Consider the following 17787-nt stretch of genomic DNA (forward strand, 5'->3'; position numbering starts at 1 on the left):
CCGACCGGTGGGTTCTTCAAATAGTCCGGTTAGGATACACCCTGAATCTGGAATCCAAACCTCCAAATTGCCCACCAGGAGCTGATTTGTACAGCGCTAACCACAAGCAGGTACTTGCAGAGGAACTCTCCGCCCTTCTAAAGGCCCATGTGGTCGAACCCATTCCACCAGGGGAAGAGGGGCAGGGATTCTATCCCAAATAATTCCTTGTGCAAAAGAAAACAGTGGGGATGTGTCCCATCCTAGACCTAAGGGCCCTGAACAAATTCCTAGTCCAAGAAAAGTTCAGGATGGTTTCCCTGGGTACCCTTCTTCCCATGATTCAGGAAAACGATTAGCTATGCTCTCTGGACCTAAAGGATGCTTACACACACACATCCTGATGCTTCCAGCTCACAGAAAGTATCTTTGATTTTGGCTGGGAACGCAGCACTTTCAATACTGCATACTGCCGTTTGGCCTAGCGTCAGCTCCCAGAGTATTCACAAAATGCCTAGAAGTAGTTGCAGCATTGCTACGCAGACTGGAAGTGTATGTGTTCCCTTATCTCGACGATTGGCTAATGAAGAGCATCTTGTAGGACGGTGCTTGGGAGTCCATGCGGATGACTATTCAGGTGCTGGAACTACTAGGATTTGTAATAAATTACCCCGTCCCATCTCACACCTGTTCAACACTTGGAATTCATTGGAGCACTGCTGAATATGAGGACGGGTCGGACCTATCTCCCCGAGACACGGGCAGACAACCTTCTTTCCCTACTATCCACGGTTCAAGCGTCTCAGCAAGTCACAGCTCGGCAGATGTTGAGACTCTTGGGGCACATGGCCTCCACAATTCATGTTACTCCCACGATATGTCTACATATGAGATCTGCTCAATAGACCCTAGCTTCCCAGTGGTATCAAGCTGTGGGAAGTCTAAAGGATGTCATTCAACTGTCCACCGACTTTTGGAATTCTCTTCAGTGGTGGGTCATTCGATCCAATTTGACCATGGGATGACCATTCCAAATTCCTCAGCCAAAGAAAGTGCTGATAACTGATACATCTCTCCTAGGGTGGGGAGCTCATTTCGATGGGCTTCACACTCAAGCAGCTTTTTCCCCCCTAGGAAACAGGTCTTCAGGTCAACCTCCTGGAGCTTCGAGCAATCTGGAACACTCTAAAGGCCTTCAGAGATCTGCTATCCAAGCAAATTATCTTAGTTTAAATGGACAATCAGGTTGCAGTGTACTACACTAACAAGCAGGGGGCACTGGATTTCGCCCTCTGTGTCAGGAGGCCATCCAGATTGTGGCTTTGGGCGCGCCGTCAAGGCATGTTTCTCCAAACCACTTACTCTGGCCAGTGTGAACAATCTGGCCGACAGTCTGAGTAGTGTAATGCAACCTCATGAGTGGTCGCTGAATATGGGAGTAGCCCGCAAGATCTTCCGAGCGTGAGGCACCCCTTCGGTGGATCTTTTTGCCATTCAAATCAATCATAAGGTCCCTCAGTACTGTTCCAGGCTTCAGGCCCATGACAGACTAGCATCAGATGCCTTTCTCCTTCATTGGGGAACAGGCATTCTGTATACCTCTGGTGGGAATGATTTTGCTGAAACTCAAGCAAGACTGCGGAACCACGATCCTGATTGTGCCCTACTGGCCGTGTCAGATTTTGTTCCCTCTTCTGGAATTGTCCTTTCGAAGAACCGTGGAGATTGGAGTGTTTCTCGACCCTCATCACGCAGAACAAGGGGTCACTTCTACATCCCAACCTCCAGTCTCTGGCTGTCATGGCCTGTATGCTGAGAGCCTAGAATTCGCTTCCTTGAGTCTTTCGGAGGGTGTCTCCCGAGTCTTTATGGATTCCAGGAAAGATTATACTAACAGTTGTTACTATTTTAAATGGAGGAGGTTTGCCGTCTGGTGTGACAGCAAGGCCATAGATCCTCTTTCTTGTCCTACACAGAACCTGCTTGAATACCTTCTACACTTGTCAGAGTTTGGTCTCAAGACCAACTCTGTAAGGGTTCACCTTAGTGCAATTAGTGCGTATCATCAGCATGTAGAAGGTAAGCTTATCTCTGGATAGCCTTTAGTAGTTCGCTTCATGAGAGGTTAGGTTTTGTCAATGCCCCCTGTCAAACCTCCGCCAGTGTCATGGGATCTCAACGTCGTTCTCATCCAACTGATGAAAGCTTCTTTTGAGCTACTGAATTCCTGCCATCTGAAGTACTTGACCTGGAAGGTTGTTTTCTTGGTGGCTGTTACTTCAGCTCCTAGGGTCAGTGATCTTCAGGCCCTAGTAGTGGATGCACCTTATTCTAAATTCATCTTATACTAAATTTTATGACAACAGAGTAGTCTTCTGCGTGTACTCTAAGTTCCTGTCGAAGGTGGTGTCAGAGGTCCTTCTAAACTAGACAATTGTCTTGCCAACATTTTTTCTCCATCCTCATGCCCACCCTGGTGAAAGCAGTTTGCATACCATGGACTGCAAGAGAGCATTGGCCTTTTACATGGAGCGGACAAAGCCCTTCAGACAGTCTGCCCAGTTGTTGCTTTTGATCCCAACAAGAGGGGAGTTGCCATTGGAAAACGCACAATCTCCAATTGGCTAGCAGATTGCATTTCTTTATGTCCAAACTGGGTTGACTCTGGAGGGCCATGTCACGGCTCATAATGTTAGAGCTGTGGCTGCGTCTGTGGCTCACTTAAAGTCAACCTCCATTGAAGAAATTTGCTAAGCTGAAACGTGGTCTTCAGGTCACACATTCACATCACACTACCTTGAGCAGGATACCCCACGCAACAGTCGGTTTGGGCAGTCTGTGCTGCAGAATCTGTTTGGAGTTTAGAATCCAACTCTGCCCCCCCCCCCCCCCCCCCAGTCCAGTTTTGTTCTGTTCTAGGCTGCACGCTCAGCTAGTTTGTATATAGTTTCAGGTTAATTTATGTTATGTTCTTGCAATTGTGAGGTCCAGTTGACCAATGTTTATTGTTTTGGGTGAGTCTGGATGCTAGGGATACCCCATCTGTGAGAATTAATTAAGCCTGCTTGTCCTTGGAGAAAGTGAGGCTACTTACCTGTAGAAGGTATTCTCCGAGGACAGCAGGCTGATTATTTTCATAGTCCTGCCCACCTCCCCTTGGAGGTGTTTATTTAATTATACTTTGACTTAACTGAGGAGCACGCTCGTACAGCGGGCAGGAAGACAGTCCGTGAATGTGCGGTGCAGCGCTGCACGTGCATCAGAAAGGTCTAGCAAAACTTTTACTTTTTTGCTGTATGTTATGCTGGTTTGAGCGGCGGGCAGGAAGTTAATGTGTGAATGTGCGATGCGGCGCTGCACGTGTGCCAGAAGGCTCTAGCAAAACTTTTACTTTTTTGCTATATGTTATGCCAGTTCCTAGGCCAACGCGGATCGTCGACCCATCTGTGAGAATAATCAGCCTGCTGTCCTCGGAGAATATCTGCTTTAGCTATCTTCGCTATATCTGGGTTCATGATATATGTTGACTACACATGCTCAGAAAGGAGCTCCTACATGTTAAGAGCTACCATGGATGCCTTCTGTTGGCTGATGCTAAGAATAGAGCTTATGTGCTGGTAATGATTTTTCCTTAACCTGAGCTGCAGATGAACCCAGAAACTGGTGGGTTGTGTCCATCTACCAGCATAAGTACATACATAAGTACATAAGTATTGCCATACTGGGACAGACCAAAGGTCCATCAAGCCCAGCATCCTGTTTCCAACAGTGGCCAATCCAGGTCACATACCTGGCAAGATCCCCAAAAAGTACAAAACATTTTATACTGCTTATCCCAGATATAGTGGATTTTCCCCAAGTCCATTTAATAATGGTCTATGGATTTTTCCTTTATGAAGCCGGCCAAACTTTTTTTAAACCCTGCTAAGCTAACCGCCTTTACCAGGTGAAGATACAGATTATTGGACTGAAGATAGTGATATTAGATGACTAGCCCCTTCAGTAGTCACTATATCTCTATCTCCAGCAGGTGGTGGACGACATCTCTTCAGCTCCTGCATTCATCTTCTGTGGGGCAGCTCCTGGGTCTTTGCCAGTTGAGTTTGGGGGCAATTGGCTGAGCGGTGCCATCCTTGGGGGGTATACCTGGTATTCAGGTCCCTACCTCACTACTTAGTAATTCCCCTGCCTCCTGTCTCTTCTGCTGTCTTGTTTTGTGTTGGCTGTGCCTCCTTCACCAACCATATAAAAAAAAAAAGTGGCACACAACATGAAGTGCACACACATAGCAGGACTGCTGCTTGAGGGAGAATAACCTTCACCTGAGGAACGTTTTTGGCACCCTGTGTTATTTATTGCTGCTGCTTCTTGCATGGTGAGTACTACTACTGCCTTTTTTTTTTCTTCATCTTCTGGGCATGTTTCTGGCAGTGGAAGTGGTTAAACGTTGTTCCTGATGCGGGAATATGTATGGCAGACTGTGCTGAGGTTTTAGCGGCAAGTGCTTCTCTTCCCGACGAGTCGTCTTCGCATGTGGAGGTGGCGGGAGCGCACACCATTTTACCTGCTCCCACCAACGCAGTTCCAGCTCTTCAGTTTTTGGGGGGGTTCAGATTCCTCCCGTCTGCCGGTGGAGTCTGGCAGTATGTTTGTGGGGGGGAGCTTCGGTCCAACATGCGCTGCTTCTCCGGGACTCTTGCCTGGGTCTGCAGGCACATGGGAAGCTTTTTCCACGGAGTTATTTTGTTCCTTCATCAGGCCTACGTTCTTAAGCTGTCCTTGCCTCTGCCTCAGTCTGACCCCTTGTTGGAATGAACCACCAGTGCATGATTGTGTGCAGACGAGTCGAACGTGGCACCCGAACCTCGTAATCCTCCTAGAGAGGAGACCAACAGCTCAGAAGGCTTTGAGATCCCTGATTCCTACCCCTATTGAGGATTCTGTTCTTAAGAGGTGGCGCCTGACTTCTCTCTATGAAGGGTCTTTGGGCATCATTTCTCCCTCTCCCTCATTGGTGGCTATCTCTGGGGACTCCCTCCGCCCATCTCACGTCAATCAGCTGGAGGAGGGCGACTTATTCCAGGGGGAGCCTGATGACCCTTCTGTGGTTCGCTTTTTTGATAAGGACAAGTTACCCTCCTTAATTTCTAGCAGCTTAGAGGTGCTTAACATTGCGGATCTGGAGTTCCATGCTGCAGTTATCGTCAAACCTAAGATGGCCAGCACTAGGAAGCTGTCCAAATACTTTCCTGTTCATGAGGCCATCTGAGAGCCTATTTCAGCTCAGTGGTCAGACCTTGAGGGGGGGGGGGCTTAAGGTGCCAAGAGCGATGGCTTGCTTTTACCCGGTGGGTACTTCCTGCAGTGGATGCTCTGGTGACGGCGGTCACCAAAAGTCTTCTCTGCCTGTTAAAGGTCAGGTGGCAAAGAAGAATATGCAAGGTGCGTCTTGAGCCTTTTTCGAAGCATGGGTTTGAAGTGTCTGCGTTGACTCTCCAGGCTCTTATGCCACCAGGGCGTGCCTTTCCTGGCTTCAACAGGCTTTATATCAAGAACAAGATGCAGTGCCTGTTTTGGGGTCCATTACGCCCCACATGGAATCGTGATTGGCCTATCTGGCAGATTCCTTTTATGATCTGGTTCATGCTTTGGCCAAACAGATGGCTTTGGCGGTTTCTTCCCACCAGTTGTTGTGGCTTCGTCACTGGGCAGCGGATATAATGTCCATGCAGCGCCTCACTAGATTGCCTTTTCGGGGCAAACTTCTCTTTGAGGAGGACCTGGAAAAGATTGTGAAAGATTTGGGTGATCCTAAACGACCACAGCTTCCTGAGGATAGACCTAAGCCTCACGGTCAGGGACTTCGAGGCCCCACTTTTGGGATTTCCGCAGGTTCCGCCCAGCGGGGCTTCCACTTCCTCCAGCTCTCCAGATTTCAGCAGCATTCTTCCTTTTGTGAGGATAAGCGGCACGATTGGTGGCGCCGAGCTACACCTCCCCAATTGATTGGGGTTGCCCCAGTCCACTCTTTGTTTCTAAGGATAGGTGTTCAGCTGACCTCTTTATGATGAGTGGGCCAAGATTATCTTAGACCAGTGGGTTCTGGATATCATCAAAGATGGCTACAAGTCGGAACTTTTCTTCAGCGGTAGGCGACGCCTTTTTGGGACTACTGTGTGCCAGGATGGCCAAGCAGGCCACCCTAGAGGCCACATTGCAATCCCTCCTGGATCTGGGGGCAGTGGTGCCTGTGACTCCCCAGGAGATGGGCATGGGACACTATTCCATTTATTTTATCCTTCCCAGGAAGGGGGCTTCTTTCGCCCCATACTGGACCTCCACAAGGTCAATCAACACTTGAGAGTTTGGCATTTTCGCATGGAAATTCTGCGGTCAGTGGTGGCAGTGGTTCAGCCAGGGGAATTTCTCATAGCTTTGGACCTAAAGGAGGCTTATTTCCATATCCCCATTGGGACCCCGCATCAGCGTTCCTTCGTTTTGCCATTCTTGGTCGTCATTTTCAGTTCAGGCCCTGCCTTTTTACCTGTCTGCTGCTCCCCATACCTTCTCCAAGGTGATGGTGCTGGTGGTGGTGTTCCTGTGGAGAGAGGGCATCAGGGTGCATCCCTATCTAGACGGCTGGCTCAACAGAGTGGAGTCGAAGCAGGAGAATCGCTGGGCCACCGATCAGGTGATTTTGCTTTTTGCATTCCTTGGCTTGGTCCTTGAACCTCCCAAGAGACCACCTGGTTCCCTCGCGACTTTGGTCTACCTCGGTGCTCGCTTCAACATGATTCAGGGCTGAGGTTTTTTTGCCAGAAGACAGGTGGTTAAGCTTCAGACTAGGTGCCAACTTGCTTCTCCTTTCGAAATCCCCGGGCATGAGACGATGTCCAGGTTTTGGAGTCTATGGTGACAACATTGGATGTGGGTGAGGGCCTCACTTGCGCCTGTTACAGCTGTCCCTTCCTGTGCAGGTGGTCTCTGATGTCCCAAGACTACTGTTGGTGCCGTTCCGCTGGCAGCCATAGCAAGGCGCATCGTGGCCTGGTGGCTTCATAACCCCAACTTGCAGAAGGGGATGCTTCTGGCCTCTCCCCCGTGGTCGTGGTAGTTACGGATGTCAACTGATTGACTGGGTAGCTTATTGTCTCAATTGTTATGCTCAAGGATGCGGGACCACCTTGAGGCGACCAGGCTGATCAATCGGCTGGCGCTGCGGGCAGTAGTGAATGCCTTCAGAGCCTTTCAGGACTGTTGGGTAAGATGTGCGTGTTCTCTTTCACAACAAGATGGCAGTGGCTTATATCGATCGACAGTGCTGTCCACGAAACCTGGCCCTTGCTGCATGTCTTCTGGAGTGGGGGGAATCCCACATTCAAGTGTCTGTCGGCAGTCCACATTTTGGGCCAGAGTACGTTTGGGCGGATTTTCTGAGCTGTCATCTGTTGGACTCGGTGGAATGGGTGCTCTCGGCAGCGATGTTTCTCCTAATTTGCTGAAAGTGGGGGACTCCAGATTAGATCTGATGGCTGTCCCATGCAAATGCCAAGGTGGACATGTTCTTTAGGAGGCGACAAGAGTCCGCTGGTCCGAGGGTCTGGATGCTCTGCTTCAACCCTGGCCCGAGGACGTTCTCCTTTGTGTTCCCTCAGTGGCTGTTGATAGGTTGAGGGTTGCATTGGATCGCTCGCCACTGGGTACGAGTCATCCTGGTGGCTCCAGATTGGCCATGGAGTCCTTGGTATGCGGGACTTAGTCAGTCTGCTGACGGAGGTGCCCCTTAAGTTTCCTCTCAGCTCCAATCTTCTGCACCAGGGGCCAGTTTCTGATAGAGGATCCCTCCCGCTTTGGTCTTACGGCCTGACTGTTGAGAGGGTGTGTTTGAGGAATACAGACTTTTCAGATTCTGTGATTGCTACCTTATGTAAGCAGGAAGTGTTCTACTTTGATGTACGCTCGAGTTTGATGGCCCTTTGTCTCTTGGTGTTCGAACAGGGCTTGGTCTCCTTTGCATTCCTCTGTGGCTCAGCTGTTGACCTTTTTGCAGGACGGGTTGCAGAAAAGTCTGGCTTATAATTATCTTTGAGTTCATGGTCGTGGCCCTGGCTTGTTTCATGGGCGGGTGTTGGGTGTTCACTGGCCTCTCGTTTAGACATGTTTTTGCGGAGACTCTCCACTTTCAACCTCTTCGGCAGCCATGTTCTGCGTGGAATCTGAATTTTGGTCCTTCGGGACTCTGCAGGGTACTTCCTTTGAGCCATTGCGCAATGCCTCTAGGATATTACCTGAAGGCAGTGTTTTTAGAAGCTATGACAGCACGTAGAGTTTCTGAGCTTCAGGGGTTTGTCTTGTGGGGTCCTTTTCTGCAGTTCTCAGAGTTAGGGTCTTTTACATACCTTCCTTCCATTCTGCCTAAAGTGTTTTTGGCCTTTCATGTTAATCTGCCTCTCCTCCTTCCATCCTTTTGGAAGAGGGCTACCCTGCAGAATTCGGGTGCCTTTGGTTCTAGATTTTTGGTGAGTTCTTCTCTGCTATTTGCAGGTGTCTGAGTTTTTTGGCATTCGATCATCTTTGGTCCTGCTGTCAGGGCCATGGCATGGTGAGCCGGCGCCTACTATAGCCTGGTGGATTAAGGATACCATTTTTTCCCGTATATTTTAGCTGGCCGGGTTTCGGCCAGAGGGCTTGAAGGCGCATTCCAGTAGAGCACAATCAGCTTCTTGGGCGGAGGACTTTTGTTCTGACTCTGGATGAGATATGTAAAGCGGCTACTTGGGCCTCTCGGAATATCTTTTTGCGCCATTATATAGTGGATGTTGCGGCACGGTTGGATGCTTTTGACGCAGCTGTTTTGCGTTGGGGAGCGGCGACTTCCCACCTTATTAGGGATTGCTTTGGTATATTCCACCAGTTTCTGGATTCGTCTGCTGCAGAGGCTAAGGAGGGTAAAATTATATCTTACCTGATAATTTTCTTTCCTTTACTCGTAGCAGATGTATCCAGGATCCCTCCCTTCTCTGCCTTTAGGTTCTGCTTTGTGTGTGTGTTTGTTTCTGGGGCTCTGTTGCTGTACTTTCATCTCTCTGTCAGGTCCTTTGTTTAAAAAACAAAAAAGGCAAACCTAGTCAAAAGCTGTACATGGGTGCATTTAGAAGTCTTTCATACTTTGAGGGATTTTTTTTGTAGGGCAGTTTGCACTAAGTTTTTTTTTATTTTTTTATTTTTTTTAAATGTTGGTTTGGCTTGCCTTGGAGTATGGTTGGTGAGGAAGGTTCTCTATTTGTTGCCTGTTTTTTTTCTTTTGTGATGTGACATATAGTGACTGCTGAAGGGGCTGGTCGTCTAGTATCTCTATCTTCAGTCTAGTAATCTCTATCTCCTCCTGCTGGTAGATGGACACAACCTACCAGTTTCTGGATTCATCTGCGAGTAAAGGAAAGAAAATTATCAGGTAAGACATAATTTTACCTTTCTTCTGTGGTTACTTGATTGGCACTCATTTAAATATCTCTCTATATAAAAGGCAACACCAACGTTCTATGAAGCCTCCAGCCGGAAGTGTGAAGGGGGCGAGATATCCGGTTTCCCTATGAGTGTCTGCCCCGCCCTCTCTGTAACACAGTCAGCGAAGGAAATCAGCAGAGCACGAAATCAAATCGCTGGCTCTGTAACAGTGAAGGACTCAGAGGGGGAGGGGAGGAGAGGCCAGAGGGCAGGGACACACACACTCCCACATGCACACAGAAGAAAACATTGCTAGCCCCCTTTTCATTTGCATCAGAAACAGGGCTTTTTTTTACTAGTATTTGATAAATGCTTGTTTTTTTTTTCTTTATTCAATTTTAACATTCTTGCTTGTTAAGGTATATCACTTTCTCTTATGCTCTTCTTTTTTTTTTTTTATTACAGTGAGTTTTTTGAGCGCACTATTCCTATGTAACAGTCTTGTGTGGAGCTGTGCTGTTACTGGCAGATCCGGACTTACCTATCAAGAAGCAGTTGAATCAGAAAAAAAAGCCAAACGTAGTCTGCAGAGTTTTCCGGAACCACTAATAGTACCGCTACTCTACCTGGCTACTCTTACTCATCGTGCACGCCTTCATGAAATGTGTGATGACATTTTTGCTTATGTTAAGGATCGCTTTTTTGTTGGGGAAACAGTGGAAGTTGTGAGGAACAGTGGTGCAAGGTAAAGTGCTTTTTCAGACTTCATATCTGAATTTAGCATGTTGCTGTTTCATCTCATGTATCTACCTATATAGATTTGTTTATGTAGCTAGAATCATATATACATACACTGGTATTCATATGTGATTTTAGCAACATAAATAGATCACTTCTGCTCCTGCTTTGAAAGGTTAATATCTTACTGCACGAAGCAATGTGTTTACTTTCTGGGGATGGAGATCATTTTCCTGTTTCCTAACCTAGAAAAAGTAGTATTTGTGAGTTGGTAGATTGGAATTGGGGTTCTATAATTCTCTTGTGACACAGAGCAAACTGTTTGCCTATTTTCTGCTTTTATACTGTTGCAAGAGTGTTGCTGCAGTTTTTAAGAGGTGTTTAAACTTAAAACATTCTTTATTCCTGGCTTCATCATCCTCACTGATGGGCCTTATTCCTTCCTGTCAGTAGAGGAAGGTAGAGAAACTGATCTCTCCCTGTGACATCACCAGCATAATTTGCTGATGCTCATAAGAAAATTCAAGTATGTCTCTACCTCTAACAGAGGATAGATTGTTCCTGGCTCAGCTTCGATCCCTACAGGTTTTTGCCTCACAGTTTGGTTGAGCCTAATGTTTGGCTCCCAGGTTTCTGAATCCACAGACTGGACCCAGTTAAGCGCAAAGCTGGTCTACATTCCATAGTGTCCCACAGATCAATCCAGAGACTTGTGGGTTGTTGTCCCTCTACCAGCAGGTGGAGATAGAGAGAACCTCCGAGGTTTGGTATATGTAGACTTTTGTAGCCAAGTAAACCTCAGTATTCTCTCTATCTAGCAGGTGGAGGGACATCTCTGTGCAGCTCTGGTTTGATTTGGCTACTGGTGGCTTTGGGCCTAGTTTAGCACAGTCAGGGGTTGAGTGGCTGTTTATAGCTTCTGGTGGTGCCAGGTCCATCCCGGTCTTCCCCTACCTTTCCTCTGTCGCCTGGGGCTGTGGGCCTGATCCAGTGTTGTCTTTCCTCTTCTGAGTAAAAAAACAAAAAGGTAAGCGTCTCTTAAAGAGACTTTGTTTTTGTTTAATATACGGAGGAGCTAGACGGGCTGCCGAGTCTGTTTGAGGGGGCATGTGTTTGTGGAGCATGTCAGTGCCTTCTGAGGTGACTAAGCGCTGCTCCCGGTGTGGGGGCCGGAGAGCAGCGTTGGGGGAGTGTGAGTCATGCCGCTGGTAGCCCGCAGCGAGTGTTCAGCGCGACGGGGTTCCCCTCAGGCGTCCGGTGAGTCGGAAGCACAGGGATAGTTTTGGCGGTTTCCTCGGGGCGGTTAGTGCAGTGCGCGTCGGCGGGTGCCATTTTTTCCTCTCAGGCGCGACCAGCTCCGCATGTGGCAATTGACAGACAGGAGGCACAGCGCACTTCTGTGGCACAGTCTCCGATGGAGGAAAGCAATTTAGAGGGAGCAGGGGAGTCCCTTTCAGTTCCTTTTTCCCCGGATTTTGTTTTAGTAATGTACAATACCTTTCTTCTGAAGAAGTCGGGAGCTACTCTTCTGGCAGCCCCGTCTCTTCCTCAGCAAACTTCGGTTGCTGCAGCCTCTGTCTTCCCTGCCAAAACATCCCCGGGTGGAGATTTTGGATCCTGAAGAGCTATCTGACACAGATGGCCCGGTTTTGTGTCCGGGCTCTCCCTCAGAATCATTGGATTTGGCAGATGAGGTCACCCTGCCTTCTGAGGAGGGGGATGACCCGACGGCTGCTCCCCTTTTTTGCAGGGAAGAGCTTCCCTCCCTGATTATTAGGGCTTTTGAGGTTTTGGTCATTTCACCCACTGAATCGTCAGGGGGAACAGGTCCGGTGCCCTCTTTATGTCTGGCACCAAATGCCCACCTTGTTTCTTTCATGTGCATGAGGCCATGAAATCCTTATTCTTCAAGGACAAGCAGGCTAATATTCTCACGTGTGGGTGACGTCACGTCGGCCCCCGGAGGATTTAGTAAAAAATCGCAGAAGTCTCGTCTGGAGTGTTCTACCGCATGAGGTGCCGGTACTGCGCATGCGGAAACACGATTTCCCGCCTGTCGCGCGGTCACGCGCCTCAGTTCTTTCTTTTCCGCGTCTGAGGAGACACGGAGTTCTGTAACCAGCGCTTCGCGTTTTTCCAGGCCTTCAGAGTGGAAGTTCTTTTCTCTTCAACGAAGTTTGTTTTTACCCTTTTTGGGTGTTCGTGTTAAAAAAACCCAAAAACTTTTAGTTCCTTTATTTCTTAGTTTTTTCGTTTTTTAAGTTTCCTTTCTTTTTGCATTGCGACCGTTCTTAGGTCGCTCGATTGGATATTTTTTTCCCCTTTTTTTATGTCTGTTTTTCTGACACAATCGCGTCCTTTGATTTTGCGGAGACGATTTTCCCCACGATGTCATCGAAGACGCCCAGCGGCTTCAAGCCATGCGCCCGCTGCAACCGGACCATCTCTGTCACTAATCCGCACTCCTGGTGCCTTCAGTGCCTCGGGCCCGACCATCTTCAGGAAAGCTGTAAGTTGTGCCTAAAAATGAAAAAGCGCACTCGGCTTTCTTGAGAGGCCCAAAGGGAAAAGCTTTTTGGGTCCGGTACCTCATCGTGGACATCGGTACCGTCAACGTCGAGGGCAGCGTTGGCATCTGGAGACCGGGTACAGGCTGCCAAAAGACCGATGCACGCTGGGAGCAGTGATGCATCAAGCAGGTCTCCAGCTGCCTCGGAGCCTCCTGCTTTGCAGGCCCCCTGGGACCGACCACTATCAGACCCGACCCCGAGGAAGCGTGTGGATTCCACGTCTTCCTCACTGGTACCAAGGAGTCTCGATGATGGGCGTCGGGCGAAGACCAAGAAGCACCGTCATCGTTCTCCTTCTCGACACTGGTACCGCGAGCTCCGGGTCGTCGAGGCATTCGGCACCCAAGAAGCGTCGATGCTGAGAGGATCGCTCTCCCTCTGTCATGGAGGTATCGACGAGCAGGTCATCTGCAGCCCGGTACAAGCTCCCTAGCCTCTGCAGATTCTGCCTCTGAAGCCATACTGACACCGCAGCCTTCCCCGACAGCTTCTGTCGATGAGCTTATCAAGGCTATTTTTCCTGATTTTTATGGAAGCGATGCTGCACCATTTGCATCCGGCACTAGAGGTACCAATGGTGCCGGAGGCTCCTGTGGCACCTAGCCTTTTGCCTGTGGTGAGGTCCCCTTCTTCGGTACCACTTCCGGTATCGGGGTCGGTTAGCCTCCCGGGTTGACTCTCCATTGCCGTCGGTTGAGGAAGCTTCACCGGAGTCTCCTGGGGAGTCGACTTCTCGTCACCGCCATTGAAGTCACCGCACCTCCATGTCGAGACGGGCTCGGGTCCGGGCTGCTCTTTCTGAGTTGCTAGCCATATCCGATGATGGCTCATCTGATGAAGATGGGGGTCATGGAGTTTTCTCTGCCGAGGATTCTCTTGGTCTTCCATCTGATTCAACCCCCTCACCTCAGAGACAGCTCTCCCCTCCGGAGAGCTTGTCTTTTTCATCTTTTGTGCAGGAAATGTCTGAGGCCATTCCCTTCCCTGTGGAGACTGTGGATGAGCCCAGGTCCTAGATGCTCGAGGGTCCTGGATTATCCATCTCCACCTAAGACTTCTACCACAGCTCCTTTTCATGATACACTCAGGGAAATGCTGATGAGGAACTGGTAGAAGCCTCTTTCTTGTCCAACTATTCCCAAAAGGCTGAGTCTCCGTATCGGATCCACGGGGAACCCAGTTTTGTCCAGCCTCAGTTGCCTCATGACTCTGCGGTGGTGGATTCCGCTCTCAGAAGAGCTAAGAGTTCTAGGAACTTTGCCTCGGCGCCCCCGGGGCGAGAACATAGAACCTTGGATTCTTTTGGGAGGAAGGCGTATCAGGCTGGCATGCTCGCTTCCAAAATTGTTGTACCAGCTCTTCACGAGCATTCATTTGCGGAACTCAGTGTGGCAGCTTGAGAGCTTGGTTGATGCACTCCCACCGGAGCAGGCTGAGCCTTTTCAACAAGTGGCCAGGCAGCAGAAGGCGTGTCGCACGTTCCTGTCCAGGGGCATTTACGATACTTGTGGTGTGACATCCAGATTTTCTGCTATGGGTATAGTGATGCGCAGACTCTCATGGCTGCGTGCCTCTAACCTGGAGGAACGAACTCAGCAGAAAATTGCGGATATCCCTTGTCGGAGGATCATCTTTTCGGTGACAAGGTCGAAGAGTTGATTGATCATCTCTATCAGCGTGATAACGCTTTGGACTCTCCTGCCCGGGCGCCTTCTGCATCCGCTTCCTCACCTAGGAAGTTTTTTTAAAGGGAAGAGAAATGCACCCTTCGCCTCTAGAGGCCGTAAGTACACTCCTGCTTCTCGACAGCCGGTTCTGGCTCTGCCACAGCACACTCGTTCTCGTCAACAGCGTGCGCCGAAACAGGCCCCTGCAGCTCCCCAGCAAAAACCAGGGATGGGTTTTTGACTGGCTCCAGTTGAGCATAGCTACTGTAAACGTGTCTGTGCCGGGCGATCTGCCTGTCGGGGGGAGGTTAAAATTTTTTCACCAAAGGTGGCCTCTAATAACCTCCGACCGGTGGGTTCTTCAAATAGTCCAGTTAGGATACACCCTCTATCTGGAATCCAAACCTCCAAATTGCCCACCGAAAGCTCAATCCTTCAGCTCTCACCACAGGCAAGTACTTGCAGAGGAACTCTCCGCCCTTCTCAGCGCCAATGCGGTCGAGCCCGTTCCACCAGGGCAGGAAGGGCTGGGATTCTATTCCAGGTACTTTCTTGTGGAAAAGAAGACATGGGGGATGCGTCCCATCCTAGACCTAAGGGGCCTGAACAAATATCTGGTTCGAGAAAAGTTCAGGATGCTTTCCCTGGGCACCCTTCTTCCCATGATTCAGGAAAACGATTGGCTATGTTCTTTGGACTTAATGGATGCTTATACTCACATCTCGATACTTCCAGCTCACAGGAAGTATCTGCCGGTTTCGGCTGGGAAAGCAGCATTTTCAGTACTGTGTGCTGCCTTTGGCTTGGCGTCTATTGCCAGGGTATTTACTAAGTGCCTGGCAGTTGTTGCAGCGTCTCTACCCAGACTGGGAGGTGCATGTGTTCCCTTATCTTGATGATTGGCTCGTGAAGAGCACCTCTCGGGAAGGAGCTTTGCAGTCCATGCGGATGACTATTCAAGTGCTGGAGCTTCTAGTGTTTGTCATCAATTACCCAAAGTCTCATCTCCACCCGGTTCAAAAATTGGAATTCATAGGGGCTCTATTGTGCACGAAGATAGCTTGTGCCTATCTTCCCGAGCCATGAGCAAGACAGCCTTCTGTCTCTGGTCTCCAAGGTTCAAGCGTCTCAGCAGATCACAGCTCGGCAGATGTTGAGACTTATGGGGCACATGGCTTCCACAGTTCATGTAACTCCCATGGCACGTCTTCACATGAGATCAGCTCAGTGGACCCTAGCTTCCCAGTGGTATCAAGCTACAGGGAATCTAGAGGATGTGATCCAGCTGTCCACCGACTTTCGGAATTCCCTTCAGTGGTGGACAATTCGATCCAATCTGGTTTTGGGGCGCCCATTCCAAATTCCCCAGCCACAAAAAGTGCTGACGACGGATGCATCTCTCCTAGGGTGGGGAGCGCATGTAGATGGGCTTCATACTCAAGCAGCTTGGTCCCTTCAGGAAAAGCGTCTTCAGATCAATATCCTGGAGTTGCGAGTGATCTGGAACGCTCTAAAGGCTTTCAGAGATCGGCTATCCAACCAAATTATTCTGATACAAACAGACAATCAGGTTGCGATGTACTACACAAACAAGCAAGGGGGTACCGGATCTCGCCCTCTGTGTCAGGAGGCCGTGCAGCTGTGGCATTGGGCTCGCCAACACGGCATGTTTCTCCAAGCCATTTATCTGGCCGGCATAAACAACAGTCTGGCCGACAGGTTGAGCAGGATCATGCAACCTCACGAGTGGTCTCTGAACATGGCTTTAGCCAGAAAGATTTTCCGAGAGTGGGGCACCCCCTCGGTGGATCTTTTTGCCACTCAACTCAATCACAAGGTCCCTCAGTTCTGTTTCATACTTCCGGCACACGGCAAGCAAGCGTCGGATGCCTTCCTCCTTCATTGGAGGACAGGCTTTCTGTATGCGTATCCTCCCATACCTCTTGTGGGGAAGACTTTGCTGAAACTCAAGCAAGATCGTGGAACCATGATTCTGATCGCTCCCTTCTGGCCGAGTCAGATTTGGTTCCCTCTTCTTCTGGAGTTGTCCTCCGAAGAACCGTGGAGTTTGGAGTGTTTTCCAACCCTCCTTACTGAGAACGAGGGGGTGCTTCTACATCCCAACCTCAAGTCTCTGGCTCTCACTGCCTGGATGTTGAGAGCTTAAAATTTGCCTCCTTTCTGAGGGTGTCTCCCGAGTCTTGCTTGCTTCCAGGAAAGATTCCACTAAAAGATGTTACTCTTTTAAATGGAAGAGGTTTGCCGTCTGGTGTGACAGCAGGGCCCTAGATCCCTTTTCTTGTCCTACATAGACCTTGCTTGAGTACCTTCTGCATTTATCAGAGTCTGGTCTCAAGACCAACTCCATAAGAGTTCACCTTAGTGCGATTAGTGCTTACTATCAACGTGTAGAAGGTCAGCCTATCTCTGGACAACCTTTAGTTGTTTGCTTCATGAGAGGTTTGCTTTTGTCAAAGACCCCTATCAAACCTCCTCCAGTGTCATGGGATCTCAATGTCGTTCTCACCCAGCTGATGAAACCCCCCTTTTAAGCCACTGAATTCCTGCCATCTGAAGTACTTGACCTGGAAGGTCATTTTCTTGGTGGCTGTTACTTCAGCTCGTAGGGTCAGTGAGCTTCAGGCTCTAGTGGTTCATGCTCCTTACCTTAAATTTCATCATAACAGAGTAGTCCTCCGCACGCACCCTAAGTTCTTGCCAAAGGTGGTGTCGGAGTTCCATCTGAACCAGTCAATTGTCTTGCCAACATTTTTTTCCTTGCCCTCATACAAGTCCTGGCGAAAGCAAGCTGCACACTTTGGACTGCAAAAGAGCATTGGCCTTTTACGTGGAGCAGACAAGCCCCCACAGACAGTCCGTTTAGTTGTTTGTTTCTTTTAATCCCAACAAGAGGGAGTTGTTGTCGGGAAACACACCATATCTAATTGGCTAGCAGATTGCATTTCCTTCACTTACGCCCAAACTGGGCTGACTTTAGAGGGCCATGTCACGGCTCATAATGTTAGAACCATGGCTGCGTCAGTGGCTCATCTCAGGTCAGCCACTATTGAAGAGATCTGCAAGGCTGCGATGTGGTCATAAGTACATAAGTAATGCCATACTGGGAAAAGACCAAGGGTCCATCGAGCCCAGCATCCTGTCCACGACAGCGGCCAATCCAGGCTAAGGGCACCTGGCAAGCTTCCCAAACGTACAAACATTCTATACATGTTATTCCTGGAATTGTGGATTTTTCCCAAGTCCATTTAGTAGCAGTTTATGGACGTGTCCTTTAGGAAACCGTTCCAACCCCTTTTTAAACTCTGCTAAGCTAACCGCCTTCACCACTTTCTCCGGCAACCAATTCCAGAGTTTAATTATACGTT

At 49.2% G+C, this 17787-nt stretch overlaps 1 protein-coding gene across 1 annotated transcript in view; it reads left to right on the forward strand.

The window, feature by feature from the left end:
• BAZ1A (bromodomain adjacent to zinc finger domain 1A) overlaps positions 1 to 17787 on the forward strand; it is a 763171-nt gene that overhangs the window by 44552 nt on the left and 700832 nt on the right. Inside the window, 2 exon segments of the mRNA XM_030214053.1 lie at positions 9892 to 9913; positions 9915 to 10171. Of these exon segments, the coding sequence (XP_030069913.1) occupies positions 9892 to 9913; positions 9915 to 10171 (279 nt within the window).

This window comes from Microcaecilia unicolor, chromosome 9 (genome assembly GCF_901765095.1).
Source record: "Microcaecilia unicolor chromosome 9, aMicUni1.1, whole genome shotgun sequence".
Taxonomy (NCBI): domain Eukaryota; kingdom Metazoa; phylum Chordata; class Amphibia; order Gymnophiona; family Siphonopidae; genus Microcaecilia; species Microcaecilia unicolor.